We start from the raw sequence: 21,600 nt of genomic DNA, 5'->3' as shown, positions 1-21,600 counted from the left end.
ATCTGGAGAAAGTCATTTTTAGAAGTAGATAATTGGTAACCATAGAGATGTGATACTGTTGACTTAAAAATGTGTTTAGATATTTTAGATACTTTATTTACTTTTTTTTTTGGAATTAGAATATTTTATTATCTTTTTTTTTTTAAAGATACATAAATCACACAAAATGTTACAATAAAAAATATAAGAGGTTCCCATATACCCCACTCCTCACACTCCCTACTCATCCCACATCGACAGCTTTCATTACTGTGGTACGTTCATTGCATTTGATGAGTACATTTTGGAGCATTGCTACACAGCGTGGATTATAGTTTATGAATTTACATTTTTTATCAACTTAATAAGTTTCTTCTAAATGATTTTTTAATGAGCTTGCTTTATGCAGTGATTTTACATGTGACTCCAAATTCTCTCTTCTAACAATTCTAAAAGTATATCAAGGTAAATTTTTAAAATCACTAGTGTATCACAGAATGGAAATGATGCAAAGCTCTGCTGTACTACAGCTCCTGTCTTTAAAGTGGAATACCATAGAACAAGTCATGCTGTTTTTCAAAGACCTTTCTAAAAGGATATCCTGCTGGCTTCCTTAGTTATAGGAATTCCATTGTTATAATTGCTAATGCTTCATAATCATTACTTTCAGGAAATTTTTCTAGTCCTGGTCCCTCCCATTGTGGTGTTTGGTCTTTTGTATCCTCAGTGGAGACTGTGCAATTGTGTTTTGGAAAATCCTATTATAATAATATGTAACATGAAATAGGTTAAATTTCTAATCTTTCAAAATAAATACCAGTTAATTCAGACTTTCCTTGTGGGTCCTAGTGTCTGATTTTTCAGGCCTGGTAATATATCAATTTTCAGTATTGAAACGAAAGAAATGGGTCAGTTTGGTTTTGTCATTGTTCTGGTAATCAGTTCCATTTGTAAAAGGAGTACTCTCATACTTATGTACAGAAATCACATTAAAAATAAAAGCTCCAAAAAAAAAAAAAAAGAGAGAGAAATGAAAGAAATGGAATTATTGAGCTTGTTGACTAGATAGAGTCCAGCTCAGATTACAGGTTGGCCTAAGAAGCCAGATTCTACTTATATTCTTCTTTCAGATGTCACGTATGGAATGCTGGGGAATGAGGGCAGCAGTGGCAGAGCTGAAGATTTGCTCTCCCAAGTACTATTTTTGCATCTGAATCCTTAGTAGTCCAGGTGGGAAGAATGGATTACAGCATAACACTTAAACCTAGTAAGGCTTCAGCTCTTGTTTGGGAAGGAAGCCTTCCTCAAAAAATTTGGTGTACATCTTACTAGCCAGAACTATGTCCCATGGCTATCCCTTAGCTCAGGGGTTCTTAACCTTTTTTGTTCCACGGACCCCTTTGCCAGCCAGATGGAAACCATGGACCCTTTACTAAGTCCACACTATACTGTGTATTATTTAATAAATATATCACACCTGCACCAGCACGTTCCCACAAGAAAAATATTTTTGTGATTTCAATTCAAGCTCACAGACCCCTTGTTAAGAATTCCTGCCTTAGCTCCAAGGAAAGCTGGAACGGAACCAGAGTAGCTCAGTGGTTGAGCAACAGCTTTCCACGTACAAGGTTCTGGGTTCAATCCCCAACCTTGGAACCTCCAAAAAAAAAAAAAAAAGAAAGAAAGCTGGACTAGTCCGTGTTAGCTACTCTAGAAAGTAGAGGGAGGCAAGTGAATGACTTTTGAATAGATAATCCACATAGTATCTATCATCTCCTGCCCCTCCATTCTTTTTTTAGATTCTACCTCTCCCTCACTTCCAGCCAGAAATCACTACCTTAGCCACTGTTAGAGATGGGAGTATGTCATGTCCCCCAGGTGTTTTGGACCAGAAAAAAAGTTGAAAATCAATGTAGAGTTTTGGAGTATAGAAATCGCAAAGGCAAAAACATCATTTGCTTTGCATTCATCATTGAAAAGACTGTTCTTTATATTTTGATCTGTACAACTGTGTATAAACTGTGTATATACACTGTATATAAACATAGTGTTTATAGTTTTATATCCTTATTGAGGAGAACATAATGTTGTGAGAACAAATGTTGATTGATGATCTTTTACTATTATTTGTGCTTCAGGCAGTATAATTAGGAAGAAGAATGGAGGTGAAAAACAGAGAAAGAGATGTGAGAAAGAGATGGCAGGAAATATTCTGGAATTTGAGGACAAGAGGAAGAGAAAAATAAGATGTAAAAGAGGAGCTACATGTGTCCTAAACTGACCCAGGAAGCTTCCCAGTTATGGCTCTTGTTTTGAAATCTCCAGTTACCTAGGAAACGATCTTGGAGGATTAGAGGAAAGTGGGAAAGAGGGTAGAAAAGAATTGTGGAAAATAGGAGAGGGAAGAAGTGGTAGAGGTGAGGAATATGGGTTATAAGGGAAAAAATACTGTGTAGTGACATATAGTGTAGCAAGTTTTGTTTTTGTATCTTTTAAATTTTTTCTTATTTCCTGCTTTAGATTTTAGATGAGTTAGAAATAAATAAAAGTAACTGAATTAAAAGGCAAGTAATTTTGCATTCACAGTTTAGGGTTTTCTTTCATAATACATTCAGTATTTTCATTGCCTTTTTTAACTATATTAAATGCTTAGTGGTAGCTATGATGCAGCAATTAAAACCATGGCATTTATTAAAAATAATGAATTTTCTATTGAAGTATGACTTGTTTACAGAAAATGCACAAATCCTAAGTATACAGCTCAATGAATTATAAAGTGAACATACCCATGTTCACCACCCAGGTCAAGACATTGTCAGCACTTCCAGAAGGTCCCTTTGTGCTCTCTCCCAGTCACTTTCCCCTTCCTTTTTTTTAGAAAGATTTATTTATTTATTTATTTCTCTCCCCTCCCCCCCACCCCTATTGTCTGTTCTCTGTGTCTGTTTGCTGCGTCTTCTTTGTCCTCTTCTGTTGTTGTCAGTGGCACGGGAATCTGTTGTTTCTTTTTGTTGCGTCATCTTGTTGTGTCAGCTCTCTGTGTGTGCAGCGCCACTCCTGGGTAGGCTGCATTTTCTTCCACGCTGGGTGGCTCTCCTTACGGGGTGCACTCCTTGCCCATGGGGCTCCCCTATGTGGGGATCACCCTTGCGTGGCAGGGCACTCCTTGCACACATCAGCACTGCGTGTGGGCCAGCTCCACACGGGTCAAGAAGGCCTGGGGTTTGAACCACGGACCTCCCATGTGGTAAACGGACGCCCTAACCACTGGGCCAAGTCCGTCGCCTCCATCTCTTTTTTCCAAAGGTAAATACTAAATTTGCCTACCTCAAACAGTTTTTGTGTACAGGACCAAACTTGTTAATCGGCACAATGAATTCACTGTAAAGGATAGTATGAGTGATGTTATTACCAAACAAGGGATTTCTACTCTCTGTCATGAAAGTGTGGTCCAGAACCACAGGGATGAGTTTGAGTGTCAGCAATCCATCTAAGGAAAGCAAGCTCTGCCACCCTAGAATGATCAGGATCAAGCCTTAAAAGCTGTGCCACGGTGCTGTAGACCTGAAGAAAGGAGAATTCCTCTTCAGTAATTGCGGAACTTTGGTTGTAGAGCTCTTCTTTGAAATAGAGCTGAAAGCCAATTTTAGTCTTCTCAAATCCACCTAGACTCTTATCCTTCAGTCAGTTAACCTTAGCTATCCTTAGTCATTAACATGCCTACCGCTCTCTGGGTCTTGCCCCCAAGATCTTGATCACATTCCAGGGAGACCCTCAGAATATTCATCTACCTCTTATAAACACGAATCCCCTCTTCAGTAATAGCTGTGAAACTTGAAAGGCTTGTCTTTGTTTTGTTTGTTTTTTAAGATATCTCTCCCATGACTCTCTGCCTAAACCCACAGGTTGAGTCCCTAATTTTTTACTTAAGAGTTAGCTTATTTCAAAAATATTATTTTAAAAACTTATTTCAGAGGAGAAAGTTTTTCAGATTGAGGATTCCTTCCCAGACAGTCGAGATTCTATTCTTCATAAAACAGTTTACAAACCTACTTCTTTTGAGAAACAAATCATTTTACTTTTTTGGTGTACTTGAATTAGTTAAAGATCTATCTGATGACCATTCAATTTTATTAAAGCAAAAAATTGGAAACCACTAGAAGAATTAGTTATTCATTAAGGGTGACTACTTTCTCACATCTTGAGACTTAACAAATGATGGTTACTTATACTTGTTATTTTCCACTTAAAGGTACACCTTGTTTCTGCAGACAAAATTATACAGAACTGAGAGGAGGGTTGGGAGGCAAAACTGGAAATGGCACATTTTAGGAATTTTTTTCTGTTGACCAAGAGCAAAACCTATATATTCATGCCAGTTTTATCTTTTTAGATTATTTCATATCAAAGTGTTTTAAAAAGAAGACACTTGAAAATTATAATATACAGATAAATTAGTAACTTCGTTGCATGATTTGTATATGATTGTTTATAATTGTGTGTTTGACAGATTGAAAGAGGATGTTCATCTGAGAAGAAGGGATTAATCCTCATTAAGTGAACATCAAGCCATTATGTCTTAGATGCTTTTCTGGGAACATTCTGTCCCACACAGTTACTGCTCTACTTTTAAAAAAAATTTATTTATTTCTCCCCATCCCCTCATTTGCACTTGCTGTGTCTGTTCATTGTCTTTGTTTCTTTAGGAGGCATCAGGACCTGAACCTGGGGCCTCCTATGTGGGAGGGAAGCGCCTAATCACTTGAACCACTTCCATTCCCTGCTTTTTGTTGTGTCTCTCGTTATGTTTCTTCTTCTTGTGTCTCTTGTTGTGTCAGCTTGCCGCATTTGCCTGTCATTTTCTTTAGGAGGCACCAGGAACCAAACGCGGGACCTCCCACGTGATAGGTGGGAGCTGAATCGCTTGAGCCACATCCACTTCCCAATGCTCTACTTTAAATAGTATAGTTTTATTAACAGCAAAAAGGAGGTATTAGACAGCTAGTATAGACAACTGACAAAAGATGTATTAAGGATTGTTTTTAAGTGAATTACTTATAGTAGAATCCACAACATATACATGTTCATCTAAATCTAAAGTTTATGATAGGAATAATTTCATGGTATCAGATAATCTTGGCGAAGATAAATGGAAATATTTTTCCTATGAGTCTGTTCAAAATGTTGAGAATAAATGTTTAAGAAAATTAAAACAGGAAGCAGATGAGGCTCAAGCTGTTGAGTGCCTGCTTGCCACATGGGAGGTCCCGGGTTTGGTCCCTGGTGCCTCCTAAGGCCAAAAAGAATTTAAAAAAGCAAGACACATCCTGTACCATGCCCGCAATCCATGTATCATACTGTGTACTTATCTCTTTTCTTGTTTCTTAATAAACTTGTTACTCCCTTGCAAAAAAAAAAAGAGAAAAAAGAAATTAAAACAACATAATTAATATATTTCCTTTTACTTGAAGATATAATGTTAAAATGTTGGAAATGTGCAACTTTTTACCTCTTCCTCCTTGAAATTTTGCAAAATATGTAACAGAGACATAACCAGGACAAGGGTGAATGAGAGTATTCATCTAGCTTCTTATTCCTGAAAATTGGGAAAACGCAGAGGGCTGACTTCACAGCTGATTACTGTTTCTATCATATTTTTATGTATCTTGAATATTCTAGTTTCAAGGTAGATGAGGGATGGAGCCTTGCCATAAATTTGTCACCTAGAGAGATAATTTGCCCTAGTCGTTAATATTTCTTACTGACTTTCCTTTTGCTTTGCTTTCCTGGGTCTTCTCCCCATTTCTAAGTCATGCTTCACCCTTACCTCGATTAAGATTTCTTTTCCCAGTGTGCCTTATTCCATGGATTGACCAGAGCAGAAAACTCACCTCTTACACTACAGTGAATTAGGTTCACCACTTAATTGCTTTTGAGCTGTTTATTCATTAAGGCTGGTGTATTAGTCAGCCAAAGGGGTACTGATGCAAAATACCAGAAATCGGTTGGTTTTTATAAAGGGTATTTATTTGGGGTAGGAGCTTACAAATACCAGGCCATAAAGCATAAATTACTTCCCTCACCAAAGTCTGTTTGGAGCAAGATGGCTGCCGACTTTTGTGAGGGTCCAGGCTTCCTGGGTTCCTACGTTCCTGGGGCTTACTTTTCTCTGGGTTCAAGGTTCCTTTCTTCCTGGGGCTGGCTTCTCTTTCCTCTGTGAGCTTCTTCCTGGGGCTCCAGCTTAAGTCTTCAGCATCAACCTCCAACATCAAAACTCCAACATCAGAAACCCTCAGCTCTGTCCTTTGCCATGCCTTTTATCTGTCCCCACCCCTTAGTGGGTGGGGACTCAACACCCTAATCATAATTCAATCATGCCCAGGACCAGATCAGATGACAAGCATAATCCAGTATCTATTTATGGAATTCATAACCATATCAAACTGCTACAGCTGGGCTCCTCCCTTCCCTGCTGAGTGCTCCTGTTCTTCCTTTTGGCCCTTGGGGTGGAGCCATCCATGGTTTTTTTGTTGTTTTTCCTTCCCCACTCTGAGACTTGGTGTGCCCTTAAGTTTCTGTCTACCCCTCCACCCCCATCTCACGTGCAGTAACCTTTCTAAAGGTAAATGTAATCAGACTGATCTAAAACTAGGGATTTCTCATATACTTTTCAAGTAATTTATTCACAATTATCTTAGCTTTCCAAAAAACTCTCTTATTCTAAAAAAGCTTCCCTAACTTTGCTGAGTACCTTTCTTTAGAGGAAAGACAAATTTGATCCTTTTGTAAGCCAGAAAGAACCTGGTTATAACCTGCCTAAGTCAAGAGGATTAAGTAACTGCCAGTGGGCAATTGATTTCCACTAAGTTCAAAATAAAGACAGGTTCTTATTTTTGTAGTCATATCTAATGAGTTCTAAATGTTTCTTACAGACCTCTGAAAAATGGGCTTCCCAGGCACTAGAGCTGATAAATCTTTTGAATTATTTACTCATTACTCCATTGGCGTAAGGAGTTAGCCATCTTTCTCCTTCCTGCTGTGTTGCTTATATTATTTCCCTCATCTGGAATGATCCCCTTCCCTTCCATTGCTTTGTTCATCTCTTAATGTTAATATCCTGTGTTATGGGAACCTTTCCCTGGATAACCATACGCACTTTGTATGTTCCTTTCCCTCCAGTATTTCTGTATATTACTTATATTACTAGAGAGTACTGCTTTTAATTGTTTTACAGTCATATTTTATGGGGTTCTGTTGTTAGTTTTTATATGTTTAGGATTAAGTCATGATGAAATACCTTCTTTACCCATGATATTAAATCTCTGCTCTGAAATCTACTTTGTCTATATTAATATAACCAATCTTGCTTTCCTTTTTTTTAAAGATTTATTTTTATTTATCTCCCTCTTCCCCCAGTTGTCTGCTCTGTGTCCATTTACTGTGTTCTTCCGTGACCCCTTCTATCCTTATCAGCAGCACCAGGAATCTGTTTCTTTTTGTTGCATCATCTTGTTGTGTCAGCTCTCCGTGTGTGTGGTGCCATTCTTGGGCAGGCTGCACTTTCTTTCGCGCTGGGCAGCTGTCCTTTTGGCGCAATCCTTGCACGTGGGGCTCCCCTACGCGGGGGACACTCCTGCGTGGCACGGCAGTCCTTGCACACATCAGCACTGCGCATGGCCCAGCTCCACATGGGTCAAGGAGGCCCGGGGTTTGAACCGCAGACCTCCCATGTGGTAGGCGGATGCCCTATCCATTTGGCCAAGTCCTCTTCCCTTTTGCTTTCTTTTAATGAGTGTTAGCATGGTGTATCTTTTCTGTTTGTCCCATGTGCTCTTTCTTCCTTTTTCCTTCTTTTTTTCCCTACCTTCTTTTAGTTTAATTGAATATATTTTATGATTTCATTTCATATCCTTTGGCTTACTAGCTGTAATTCTTTTTGTAGCCATAATTTTAAGGTTGCTTTAGGGTTTATAATGTACATCTTCAACTTTGTTACAGTCTATCTTCAAGTGATAACATGCCACGTCACATTTAGTATAAGAACCTTACAATAAAACACTTCAATTTCTTCCCTCCTGACCTTTGTATATTGTTGTCATGCATTTTACTTTTACATGTGTTATAAACTCCACATGACATTATTGTTTTTGTTTAAGCAATTATTTTTTAAAGAGATTTAACTAAGGAAAAAAACACATGTATTTACCATATAGTTATCATTTCCAGTGCTCCAGTACTCTATTCCTTTGTGTGCATCTATATTTTCATCTGATGTTTTCCCTTTTTTTTTTTTTTAAGATTTACTTTATTTATTTCTCCCCACCCCCTTATGGTTTGCACTTGCTCTGTCTTCTTTGTTTCTTTAGGAGGCACTGGGAACCGTACCCAGAACCTCTGATATGGGAAGGAGGTGCCTAATTGCTTGAACCATATCCATTCCCTGTTATTGTGTCTCTAATTGTTTTTCTTCTTGTGTCTCTTGTTGTATCATCTTGTTGCTTCCATGCCACACCTGCCCATCGCAAGCTCCTCCTCATTAGGAGGCACTGGAACCTCCACTCTCTGCTTTATTGGGTCTCTCTTTATGTTTTTCTTCTTGGATCTCTTGTTGCATCATCTTGTTGCATCAGCTTGCTGTACCTGCCTGTGATGCCAGCTCAATGTCTTCTTTAGGAGACACCAAGAACCGAACCAAGGACCTCCCGTGTGGTAGGCAGGAGCTCAATTGCTTGAGCCATATCCACGTCCCTGATATTTTCCTTTTGCTTGAAGGACTTCCTTGAACATTTCTTATTTGCAGGCCTCCAGGTAGTGAATTCTTTCTATTTTTGTATGTTGAAAAGTCCCTTTATTTTATCTCTGCTTTTTTTTTTTTAAGATTTATTTTTTTATTTTTATTTTTTTAAAGATTTATTTTTTATTTATTTCTCTCCTCTTCCCCCCCTCCCCCGCCAGTTGTCTGCTCTCAGTGTCCATTTGCTGTGTGTTCTTCTGTGACTGCTTCCTTATCAGCAGCACCTGGAATCTATGTTTCTTTTTGTTGCATCATCTTGCTGTGTCAGCTTTTCATGTGTGCGGCACCACACGGAGCTCTGAGCAGCTCTCCTTATGGGGCACACTCCTTGCACGTGGGGCTCCCCTACATGGGGAACACTCCTGCGTGGCACGGCACTCCTTGCACACATCAGCACTGCTCATGGGCCAGCTCCACACGGGTCAAGGAGGACCCGCAGACCTCCCATGTGGTAGACAGACGCCCTATCCATTGGGCCAAGTCCGCTTCCCTAAGATTTATTTTTATTTATTTCTCTCCCCTTCCCCCCCTTCCAGTTGTCTGTTTCCTGTGTCCGTCCACTGTGTGTTCTCTGTCCGCTTGTATTCTTGTCAGCAGCACTGGGATTCTGTGTCTCTTTTTGTTGCATCATTTTGCTGCGTCAGCTCTCTGTGTGGCGCCACTCCTGGGCAGGCTGCATTTTTTTTGTGCTGGACAGCTCTCCCTATGGGGTGCACTCCTTGTCCATGGGGATCCCCTACCCCGCGGGACACCCCTGCGTGGCTCGGCACTCCCTGCGCGCATCAGCAGTGCTCATGGGCCAGCTCCACACGGGTCAAGGAGGCCCTGGGTTTGAACCCTGGACCTCCTGTATAATAGATAGATGTTGAGCCAAGTCCACTTCCCTATCTCTGCTTTTAAAAATGATTTTCACTGGGTATAGAATTTTCTGTTGATAGTTGTTTTCTTTCAGTACTTTAAAGATGTTGCTCAAATTCTCCCTTGTATTGTTTCTAACAAGAAATTTGTTGTCATCCTTATCTTCTATACACAATATGTCTTTTTTTTTTCTGGCTGCTTTTAACATTTTTCTCTTTAGCACTGATTTTGAGCAATTTGATATGGTTTGTTTGGTGTCGATTTCTTCATGTTTCTTGTGTTTGACGTTCACATTAAGCTTCTTAGATCAGTGGGTTTACCAAAATTTGGAGATTTTTCAGCTATTGTTTCTTCAAATATTGTTTCTTCTACCTCCCCTCCTTGGGAGCTACAGTTAAGCCTTTATTAAGTTGCTTGAAATTGTTCCATAGCTCTATGATGCTCTATTCATTTTTTTCTTATTCTCTTTTTCCCCTGCTTCATTTTGGATAATTTTTATTGTTAGAGCTTCAAGTTTATTCATCTTTTTTTTTTTTTAATGAGATCCAATCTGTCACTAATCCCATCCTGTGTATTTTTCATCTCAGACATTGTAGTTTTCATCTGTAGAAATTTGATTTGGGTCTTTTTTTTTTTTTACACACACACCCCCGCCCCCGTGACTTTGTGTGTGTGTGTGTGTGTGTGCTGTATGCGCTCTGTGTCCATTCGCTTTTTGTTCTTCTGTGTCTGTATTTATTTCCCCTCCCCCCCTTGTGGCTTGCTTGCTGTCTGCTCTCTGTGTCCATTCGCTGCAGCTCCTCTGTGTTACATCACCTTGCTGAGTCAACTCTCCACATGTCTGAGGACTGGGTGGCGCTCCGCGGCATGCAGGCGAGCCTGCCTTCACAAGGAGGCCCCAGGATGTGAACTGAGGCCCTCCCACATGGTTGACGGGAGCTCATCTGATTGAGCCACAGCCGCTTCCCTGATTTGGGTCTTTTAAAGAAATCTTCCATGTCTCTACTTAAATTTTTAAATATATGGAATGCAATTATAATTGTTTTAATGTTCTTATCAGTTAATTGTATCATTTGTGTCATTGCGAAGTCAGTTTTGGTAGATTTTTTTTTTCCTCTTTTTGGATCGAATTTTCCTGTTTCTTTGCATGCTGGTAATATATAATTGAATGTTGCCTTAGTGGATGCTGGATATTTTTGTATCCCTATAGATATTCTTGAGTTTACCTCTGGGACGCAATTAAGTTGCTTCGAAACAGTTCTTGCTTTTAAGATTTATTTAAGACTGGAGCAATGTGCAGTTTAGGACTAATTGTTTCCTGTGTCGAAGGCAAGACCCATCTGGGTTTCCTACCCAATGCTCAGTGCATTGTAAGATTTTCTAGTCTGTCTGGTGGGGATAAGTACAGTTCCCAGCCCTGCATGAGCAAAGGCTATTACCTCTAATCTCTTTGAATGGTTCTTCCTTTGGTCCCAGGTAGTTTCACTATATATATGTGCTGATAAGTACGCTCCTGAATCCTCAAAGGCAACCATGTGCAGATCTCAGACTTCTCTCTCTGGGCAACTCTCTCCTCTCTGGAACTCTGTCCTGCAGATGCTATCGCCTTGCGCTTTCTGGCCCTTCTATCTCCTCATGGAGACCGCCAGGCTCTGCCCGGGTTCTTACTCCCTGTGCTGCTACCTGTAAACTTTGCCCAGGCAGTCAGCTGGGACGAGCATAAGCCCCATCTCCCAGGGTTAACTGCCCTTTGTTGCAGGTCGGTGCCTTGAACACTGTTGTTTGGTGTCCTTTATGCTGTTGTTTCATATATATTTTGCCTGACTTTTGGTTGTTTCAGGCTGTTGAGTAAATCTGGTCTCTGGTACTCTGTCTTGGCTAGAAGTCTCCTGCATAATATACTATGGATATCCTATTTCCACAACTAGAGTATTAGTTCCCCAAAATAAAGGACCTCTTTTGTTTTCCTCATAGCATCTTTTCAGCTCATTATTTAGTACTCACAAATGCCTAAATATTTGCTGAATAAATGAACATTTTTAGTGACCACATTGTAGTCCTGAACAGGTATTATGTTTCATTGGTTCAAAACAAAAATGCCTTTCCAGGATCTGCCCCCTCATCTTTTAGTTTGGTTGGTCTGAGGTCTGTGTGCTCCACGCAAAAGACGTATCCCAAAGCTCCTTGGAGACTGTTTCAGCCAAGTTGCCTTAAATCTTTCTGGAAAAAGGCCATATATAAACAAAAACGCAGAAAAAAAGTAAGTTCAGGCCTTCTGACTCTGTAAGAATGAAATAACTACGAGCCATCTTTGTTTCTTTTTTATTATACTTCTTATATCCTCAGCAAAGATGGGAGCTATGACTAAGATAATTCTTGACATTTGTGATAGCTGTTACTTGGTATCAGAGCAGAGGAGATGAGGACTAGTGAAGAGAGGTCCTGGCAGTAAAATAGTTAACATGGTTCACAGCATCTCTTACTGATTTTGCGACAATACTAAGGATCTTGGAAGGGTAATTTTTATTTTCTTGGCACAAACATAGGTTTGGATAAATGCCATGCATTTAAATTGTTATTCTGTGAATTCTTATCTGCATTTCTCCTATTTCCTTAGTTGCCATTTTGTACTTGCAGAAACATTACTGAGCTATTTTAACATTTTAATGTTAAAATGGGAGTGGGAGAGCATGTCATTTCATACTTGTCTGAGAGAGTTCTTTTTCTCATCTAGTCATTGCTTATTTGTATTTTCCTGCACTGTAAAGAATTGTAATTTTAGTTTTAAAAATTCTAGTTTAAGGAAATTAAAGCCATTTAGATAGAATGCTGTCTACTGAAGCATGAATAGCTGTTTACTCAGACATTATGTTATTTAAAATAAATACACATATCTGAAGATTACAAATCAGGACTTTCTGACCATAACATTTCAAGGAGAGAAAAAATAAAAATGTTTCAATCCAGAGTAACTTATTTGAAGAACTGTATTTATGCAGGTTAGTGGTTTCCATCCTGGGTGAGTGAGACTCACAGTCAGCTCTGGAGCTTTTTCAGAAATATCCATGGCTGGCCAGTCCTCATTCACTGAACTTCAGAATCACTGATGCTTGGGACAGTATGCTTTTCTGTCCTCCTGGATTGTTAGTTTGTTTTATAAATCTCTATGTGTGTGTGTGTCTGTCTGTCTCCACCTCTGTGTTTGTGTCTTTTTCACTCACAAACATGTATACACCCTCAAGAAATTCTTGGGAGAATTAGACTAAGGAGTTAATGAGTACCTATTATGTTTACTATGAACCCTTTCCTTTATGTATGTTAAATCATTTTATCAGAACAAGATTTAGATTTCTCTAAGGAAATAATCCATGACTTAAGGAAAACATATCACAATCAAGATAATCACTTTAAAAAAATGGAATACTAATAAGCTTATTAATACATGATTTTGGATAAAAGCAGTATCAGATGTTGCTGTGCATTCCCCTTTTCTCTGGAAAAACAAGCCAACAAAAAACCCCTACATAATACCTCTACATCTAACAAAAGCCCAACATTTCTACTTACCCTGCAAGACTTTCAGGGTGCAGATTAAACTGACCATTATAAAGGAGATCTATTATATTTATCAGGACCTCATAATCATTAAGATATTTTACTTTAATTGGTATCAATTTGTATAAAACTAGTTTAATACACACATTTTGAAAGTCATTTTCTGATATATGAAATGGCTGTAGTAGTTTGCTAATTATATATTTAACAGGAAACAGTTGATTTTGAAACAGAACCATACAGTGTCTGACTCAGTGTGTCTCTGAAAATGGTCTAAATTTTTTTCTCTTTAGTATTTGGGGGGCAAAATATAAATTTATTGAAGGAGACAGAAAACCCATATTTAACACATAAGCCCCATAGGTTTCTTTTTTTAAACATACTTCTTGAGCCATGATTCATATACCATAATTCATCCTTTAAAGTGTACAATTCAGTGATGTTTGAGTACATTTACAGAGTTGTGCAACCATCACCACAATCTAAGCTTAGAACATTTTCATCACACCTAAGAGAAACCTGAGACTCATTATTATAAATAAATAAATCTTTAAAAAGACAAAGTCTGCTTGGGTTAGGGTCCCATTGGCAAAATCAGGAAAAATGAGAGCATCAAAATAATGAAATTATAACCCATTAACTAACCAGTAAATCATGAGCCCATACTGGTATAGACAAATAAATAAATAGAAAGTATAGTGAGAGGCAGTATATTTACCTAGGTTTAAAGTACCTCCCTACAAAATACTAACTTTAAAGGGAAAAGAATACCTTACAACGGAGAAGCCTGGCAGATACCATCGAGTGCTAAAAGTTAAATACCACTGAGACAGATCAAAACCATGTGCTGCCTGATAGGAAGTAATAGAATGCAGAATCACTTCTGTGACATTACTGCCAAATATGCTTCACCAGAATCTAATCATGAGGAAACATCAGTGTGACAGTATGAAGCTTTTTATGGATCCCCGATAAGATCATGTTCTTGAAGCTAATCTATTCTTGGGGTGTGGGATTCTTTGATTGGGTTACTTCAGTGAGGCGTGACCCAGGGTGGGTTTTGGTCCTTTTGATGCAGTCCTTTATAAATGGAAGAAGCATGCAGAGACACACAGAAAAAAAACAGCAGAGACTGAGAGAGAGGCCTGGAGGAGAGGAGAGAGACAAGCCAGGTGCCTGAACGCCCAGGGCTGAGCTCTGGGAGAGAGCTTTGCTTGATGCCTTGATTTGGGCAGAGCCGTCATTATGCCCTGCCGTGTGTCTTATCACCCACAGCCAACCTTCAGTGAGATGGCATCTCTGATGATGCCCTGATCTGGACATTTTACAGCCTCAGAACTGTAAGCTTTTAACCTAATAAATTCCCATTATAAAAGCCAACCCATCTCTGGTATATTGCTCCCAGCACCTTTTAGCAACTAAAGCAGACAAACCTCAAATGAAGGACATTTTACAAAGTAGCTGCCTATAATCTTCAAAAGCATCAAGGAATTTTAAGTTATGAAAAACTGAGCATCTGCTGCAAATTGAGAGAGATCAAGAGATGCAGCTGAATTATGCATGGTCCTGAACTGAATTCTTTTACTGTAAAGGATGTTATTTGGGACACTTGATGAAACTTGAATGGGTTTGATGATTAGATGGTAGTGATGTTTCAATGCTAATTTATTGATTTTGATGGTTTTATTATGATTATATAGGGGAGAATATCCTCATTTGCAGGTAAAAATACACTATAAAGTATCAGGGGCTGATGGAGCATCATGTCAGCAACTACTACCAAATGGCTGGAGAGAAAAAGCGTTTTTTGTATTCTGTTGCCACTTTTCTGTAAGTTTGAGATGGTTTCAAAGTTGAAATTTAAAACATTAAAAATTTAAAAAATGAAACATTGCCTAACACAAGGTTACAGAGATTTACTCCTGTATTTTTTCCTAAGAGTTTTGTAGTTTTAGCTCTTACATTTAGGTCTGATTATTAATATTTATGTGCAGTGAGAGTTAGGGGTCCAACTTCTTTGTTTTACACGTGGATATCCAAATCCCAACATAATTTTTGTAAAGACTATTCTTTCCCCTGTTGATGCTGTCTTGGTACTCATCAAAAACCTGTTGATCAGTTCTCACTGGATAGTAGTCTATTGTTTTATTTTCTTGCAATATCTTTGTTCTTTTTCCGGGTTTCTTATATTTCCATATGAATTTAGGATCAGCTTGTCAGTTTCTGCAGATAGCCAGGCAGGATTTTGAAAATGTCTGTATTGAATCTGTAAATCAATTTGGAGGCAGCTTCTTAGGTTTTGTACTCATAATACTAAATGGAGGTTCTGCCTGCCTTATCTTTTCTTACAAAATAAGCTTTCTTTAGTTTTCTATAACTAGATTTCTATGTGTGCATTAAAGATAATTTCTTACAGTATTTTTGGTGTTATTTTAACCATGAAGAAATATGAAGTAAATGTTTCATATTACAAACACAATAGTCTGTAAGTTAATACCTGTTTTGTTGGGGGTTTTTTTTTTGGATGAGCTTCTTTTGTTTTAAACACTAGCAAAATTTATGTCTGAGGAAAAATTAAATGTGAATATTGCCTCTTGTGGAATGTGGATGAGGATTACAAAGATAACCATTTTTCATTTTTATAATGCTTTAAATTCCATTGGTCCCTAGAAGAAGATACTTGATAGCTTGCGTGTTTTTGTTTAGTAAGTTAGTTGGAAAATGCCATAATCTAGTGGTTGTCATCCTGGGCTGCTATGTGTTAGAATCTCTAGGGAATTCTTCAAAATTCTGATATTCCATGCAGTACACCAGGCTAATTAAATCATAATTTCTGGAGCTCTGGACTCAGACATCAGAATTTGTTAAAGCTCCTCTGGTGATACCAGTGTGCTACCAAATTTAGAACTAGTGTCATAGACTATTGGAAATGCAGGCAAGATTGAGCTCTGTAAAATGTAACTATACTGAAGTGGCAATGAAAGACAGGCCACCTGAATTATATATACCTTTAACTGTATTTTCAACCACTGTAAAAAGTACTATGGAATTATCAGGCCCCAGTGATTTGAATTTGCCTTTATCTGTGAGCCAATAATAAAAATTTCCTAACGGAAAGGGTATACCGTGCATGTGAAGAGATGGTGAATTTCAGTAGAGAGATGGAAACTATGAAAAAAGAACCAAATGGAAATGCTAACGATAAAAAATACAGTATCAGAATTAATATCCTTTGGATGGGCTTAACTAAAAATATCTGACCAGCATTGGCCAGATTAGTATTGTAGAAGATTCCTTATGGTTATATATTACATTGAATTAATTATATTTGCCTTGAACAAGAAACACACAATATTCACCACACCAATTAAAAGTCTACAAACATTTTGTTTGATAAAACACTTAATAGATTCATAAGGCCACATATTTTTACATGTTTCCCTAGTTGATAGAAAATAATTAGCCCTTCTTTAAATCCATCCATAGTCCTTCCCAGATAATTTGAGTTAGAAATTTCATGTCTGGTAGAGAAAAGAGTAGTAGTCTTGGTAACCCAGTCACAACTATGAATGAGTACATCTTATTTGATCAGTTTTTCTGTAATATTATCATTTTCCATTCTCTTCATATTTTTACCCCTCTGTTGAACACATGGTAATACTGATTTTCACATAAAGATTTTAGGCTTCTAAGGTGACCAGTTCCTTAAAAGGTGATCTTGTTAGTATCCATTGTAGCTTAGAGGTATAGTAATCAAGTTTCAGACGAACAGAAATTTCTTTGCAATTGGAACTTGAGTTTCTGTTATCCTTATTGCCTTTTCCATCCCCCAAGTGACTATAACTGTTGCCTAAGAATAAGAAATTGAATTTTATTATCTTTTAAAATCTTTATCAGTTTTTGTTTATTCCTTCCTTCATTCATTCTTTGATTCAATCTCTGAAGAGTAACTCCTAATTACTCCAAGAAGAGCCTATTTTTATTTCCACAGACAGTAAAATTTCTCAGTTAATTTTTTTTCTTTTCCACTAGTACAGCCAAAGTAGTTGCCCTGGACTGACAAGTGCATATCAAAGATAAGACAAAGTTACCTTAGATAATCTTAACTTTTTCAGCTTCCATTGTACATTATTTTAATAATTTTTGCTAAAAAAAGTGGTAATGAGTTAATAGCAATAGTAATTAATTTCTTAGTGGAATTAACAAACTGCTTTATTTTACAGGGAAAATATTTATCCCTAAACAGAAACCTGTACAGACTTTTACAGAAGAAAAGGTATCTCTTGATCCAGAATTAGAAGAAGCTTTGACAAGTGCTTCTGATACAGAATTGTGTGATCTCGCAGGTATCTCCTAAAACAAATTTGAGAGTATGCATGTGCTTCTATCACATATAAATTCTTGCTTTGTGGGAAGCAAATTTGGCCCAATGGATGGGGCATCCGCCTACCACATGGGAGGTCCAAAGTTCAAACCCAGGGCCTCCTGGCCCATGTGATGAGCTGGCCCATGTGCAGTGCTGATGTGTGCAAGGAGTGCCCTGCCACGCGGGGGTGTCCCCCATGTAGTGGAGCCCCATGTGCGGAGGGTGTGCCCCGTAAGGAGAGCCGCCCAGCGCGAAAGAAAGTGCAACCTGCCCAGGAGTGGCACCACGCACGCAGAGAGCTGACTCAGATAGATGACGCAACAAAAGAGACATAGATTCCCAGTGCTGCTGACAAGAATGCAGGTGGACACGGGAATGCACGGTGAATGGACACAGAGAGCAGACAACTTGGGAGGGCAGGGAAGGGGAGAGAAATAATTAAAAAATAAATCTTTAAAAAAAAATTCTTGCTTTGCCTTGCAAAGTGCCTTGTTTTTACATTGTAAGTCTGATGTAAAGGCTTTCATTTATTTAAATTCTCTAAATAGAAAAATGTTATATTAATATAATTTATAGTATTATTTAACTATAATATTATTTAACTATTATTTAACATCTTGTCCCATGTTCCCATATTTGAAAGTTTTTCACACTCTTTCATCAGCTGGTGCTCAGCTATGAGGGTTCCCTGCTACCCTGTTTTATCAGAAGGCCACGGGGTGGGTAACCGGAAAGTAGATGGCACAGTCAGCCCTGAGTCTTATCACCATCTTCCCAGCTTTTCTAAAGTATATATGGAATACTCCAAACCGCCCTGTTGTTTTCATCATTGCCAATTTCTTATTTGGACAAGTATCTCATTTCTATAAACACAAAAATATGAAGCATGGGAGAACTGCCTAAATAACCTACTTAAGTTATTACCAAATAACTTAAAGATCTAACATGTTTGCAAGTGACAGTGACAGTTCTTTGAGAAGGACCCTGGAAAAAGGGACAGGCCAAGGCATGGTGCCACAGCCTGAGCAGGTTGCTTATTCCTTGGGGGCCTGAGAACTGACGGATGAAAGTAGTACATTAATGAGTAGAATGGGCCAGAGGCTTCATTTGTGCGAAAGCAAAAAACAAATGCATTTCCCCTCCAAAGTGTCTTTTTTAAGGGGTGCTACTTAATTGCAAATACAGCTTAACTATCTTTAGTGTTCTACTCTTAGCTGGTGCGATTATAAGTTAATGATATGAAAGTGAACAAATGTAAACAGAGCAAAGATTAAGTTGGAAAACTAGCTTTTATCACTTTCTATTCCTAGAAATTTTGTGAAAAGGTTGAACAGCAAAAATAGATGATTTCAGGGTTGTTTATTTTTAGCCACCAGGTGGAGCTAGGCACAGACTTATGTTTAGGGTTCACCGGCTCCAGCTGTTTCTGATTTCAGAAATGTGGGGGAAAACAACAAGCATATTGATGAGCAAGAGATTGTGAATGATTTTTAATCATTTTGCTTCCATTCTTTGCTGGACGAATTTGAAAATCTGTATTTAATTTAGTAGGAAAAAAATCCAGAGAATGTTAAAATTACTGATAGAAATTTTGTGTTATAAAATTAATTCTTTATGTTTAATACAGAATAAAAAGTAATTTTCTTTTTCTATATTTATAGCTATTCTTGGGATGCACAATTTGATAACAAACACCCAATTCTGTAATATAGTGGGAAGTAGTAATGGTGTCGACCAAGAACATTTTTCAAGTGAGTATTCAAAATGCTTTTTGAATTCTTATCCTTGTTAAATATATTTTATTTTATCCCTCTATCAACTTCAGTGTTTACATATCAAATGTTATATCTGTGTACTTGAAACCTAAGATTCGAGTTTGGTATTTACATAGAAAGTCATTGGAAGTAAAATGCTAAATATTTTATGCTGAATGTATCACCAAATATAATAGGAACCACTCTCATCTCACTGAATGCAAATAATAAATAGTATAAAAGCTAATCAGACTTATTTTTTATTGACATTTTATTATCCAAGTTACTGATTTTTAAGAAATTCACAAGAATACTGACAAAGAAACTGCATTATAAAATTAGAATCAAGGTGAACCACAGAACTATCAGCCCCTAAACTTTTAGTCTGATTTGAAGTATTAAATAGCTTAAAGCAATGCTCTTTTTAAAATTCACTCATTGGGTGTTTTTAAATTGCAAAAGTACTATTTACTTGTATAACACATTTAAATAATGCTAAAAATAATTTCTGATAATAGCCTTAAGAATAACATTGCTGGAAAAATACATAGTTTTGAGAATTCCAATAAACAAACAAACAAACAAATAAAGCTGAAGTGCATAAGGTAAGAAGTGAAGTGTTTCTATTCATAGCCAGTGTGCCCCCCCTCCCCTAATTGTTAACAGTTTGGTGTATATACTTCTTGATTTTGTACTGTACTTATACAGACTTACATATGTATACATCTTCTTTAAAAATACATCCATATATACAGAGTCTTTCTTCTTTACAAAAATGGGATCATACTGTAAATGTTTTTTGCAACTTAACCCTTTTCGATACTCTTGGCTAACCCCAGTGTCACATAGCAAGTGTTAAAAGATTCTAACCCATGCAATATAGTATATCACGTAACAATATATCATGTTTCCTAGTTAGGACACATGGATCTATGTAATCCAAATGTCTGCAAAACATTCCATTTTATGAATGTTCTTTAACCATTCCTCCTATTTTTAGACTTTTTATTGTAGAGATGTTTCAATATACATAAGAGAGAATAATTTATTGCTGTATGTGTCTCTCATAAATAAGTGCGTTTCTTTTAAAATGACTACAATGCCATTATCAGTCTTAAAAATTAAAATAATTCCTTCATATCTTATAATACCCAGTCCATGTTCAGGTTTTACCTATTCTCTCAAATATGTCATTTCATGTTCAGATAAGGTTCCAAACAAGAGCCGGACATTGCATTTGGTTATTTGTCTTTGCAGTTTCTCTTAATTTTTAACAGTTTTCCCTTTTTTCCCCCTTTTTTCAAGCCATTTATTTCTTGAAGAAACTGGGTCATTTGTCATGAAGAATTTCCCACATTTTGGATCGGGCCGATTGCAACCACATGGTGTCATTTTACATGTTTCTCTGTCTCCCATATTTCCATAAACTGTTAGTTCTAGAGTTTTATCATATTCAAGTACAGTTTTTGACAAGAATGTTTCATATATGGTACTATGATTGAATCACATTAGGAAGCATATAAAGTCTGCTTTATATATATATATAATTATATATAAAGCATATAATCGTGTTTCATATTTCACTCACTTCATCTATGAATGATGAAGATTGATCTGTGGGTATGAGAGTTGGCAGCCTGATCTAGCCATCATAACATTCCCCATCAATTTTTTTACCTATTGGTTTCAAGCACTCCATTTACTGAATCCATTATTTTATTATGGGACAAGGCTTTACAAGTGCTCATAATCTGTAGAGGGGGAAAATAAATCTTCTAGTTTTATAATATTTAGAATTGGGGAAAAAAACTAATCCAATCTTTTACTCAGTGCTCTTCTCTGGCTGCTTTGATCTTCCATCTCAAAAAAGACTGCCTTGCTAAACTTAGGTGGGAGGGCGCCCTCTCATTCCTAGAGAAGCATCATCCATAGTTTAGCAGAGCTCTGTTAAGAAGTTTTTCCTTCTATTGAACCAAATTCTGCCTCTTGGTAATCTGTATTGTTCTAACTTAGGCTTTTAGAACAACATGAAATTTGTCTCTTCTTATGTGCTAAATAAGAAAACAACTAGTGTACCTTCTTTTTTTGTTTTTGTTTTTTTTTGTTTTTGACTTGTTTTTTTTTTAGGAGGTACTAGGGATTGAACCCAGGACTTCATACATGGGAAGCAGGCACTCAGCCACTGAGCTACATCTGCTCCCCAATAAGAGTTGTGTTTTTTTGTTTGTTTGATTTTAGGAGGTACTGGAGATCGAACCCAGGACCTCATACATGGGAAGCAGGCGCTCAACCAT

At 37.5% G+C, this 21,600-nt stretch overlaps 1 protein-coding gene across 1 annotated transcript in view; it reads left to right on the top strand.

The window, feature by feature from the left end:
* The window catches only part of TMOD3 (tropomodulin 3), an 86,997-nt gene that overhangs the window by 44,887 nt on the left and 20,510 nt on the right, over positions 1-21,600 (top strand). The window contains exons 4-5 of the mRNA XM_023589849.3: positions 17,410-17,532; positions 19,214-19,303. Of these exons, the coding sequence (XP_023445617.1) occupies positions 17,410-17,532; positions 19,214-19,303 (213 nt within the window). The remainder of the gene's footprint in view (positions 1-17,409; positions 17,533-19,213; positions 19,304-21,600) is intronic.

This window comes from Dasypus novemcinctus, chromosome 3 (genome assembly GCF_030445035.2).
Source record: "Dasypus novemcinctus isolate mDasNov1 chromosome 3, mDasNov1.1.hap2, whole genome shotgun sequence".
Lineage (NCBI taxonomy): Eukaryota > Metazoa > Chordata > Mammalia > Cingulata > Dasypodidae > Dasypus > Dasypus novemcinctus.
This window is presented reverse-complemented; position numbering and strand designations above follow the sequence as displayed.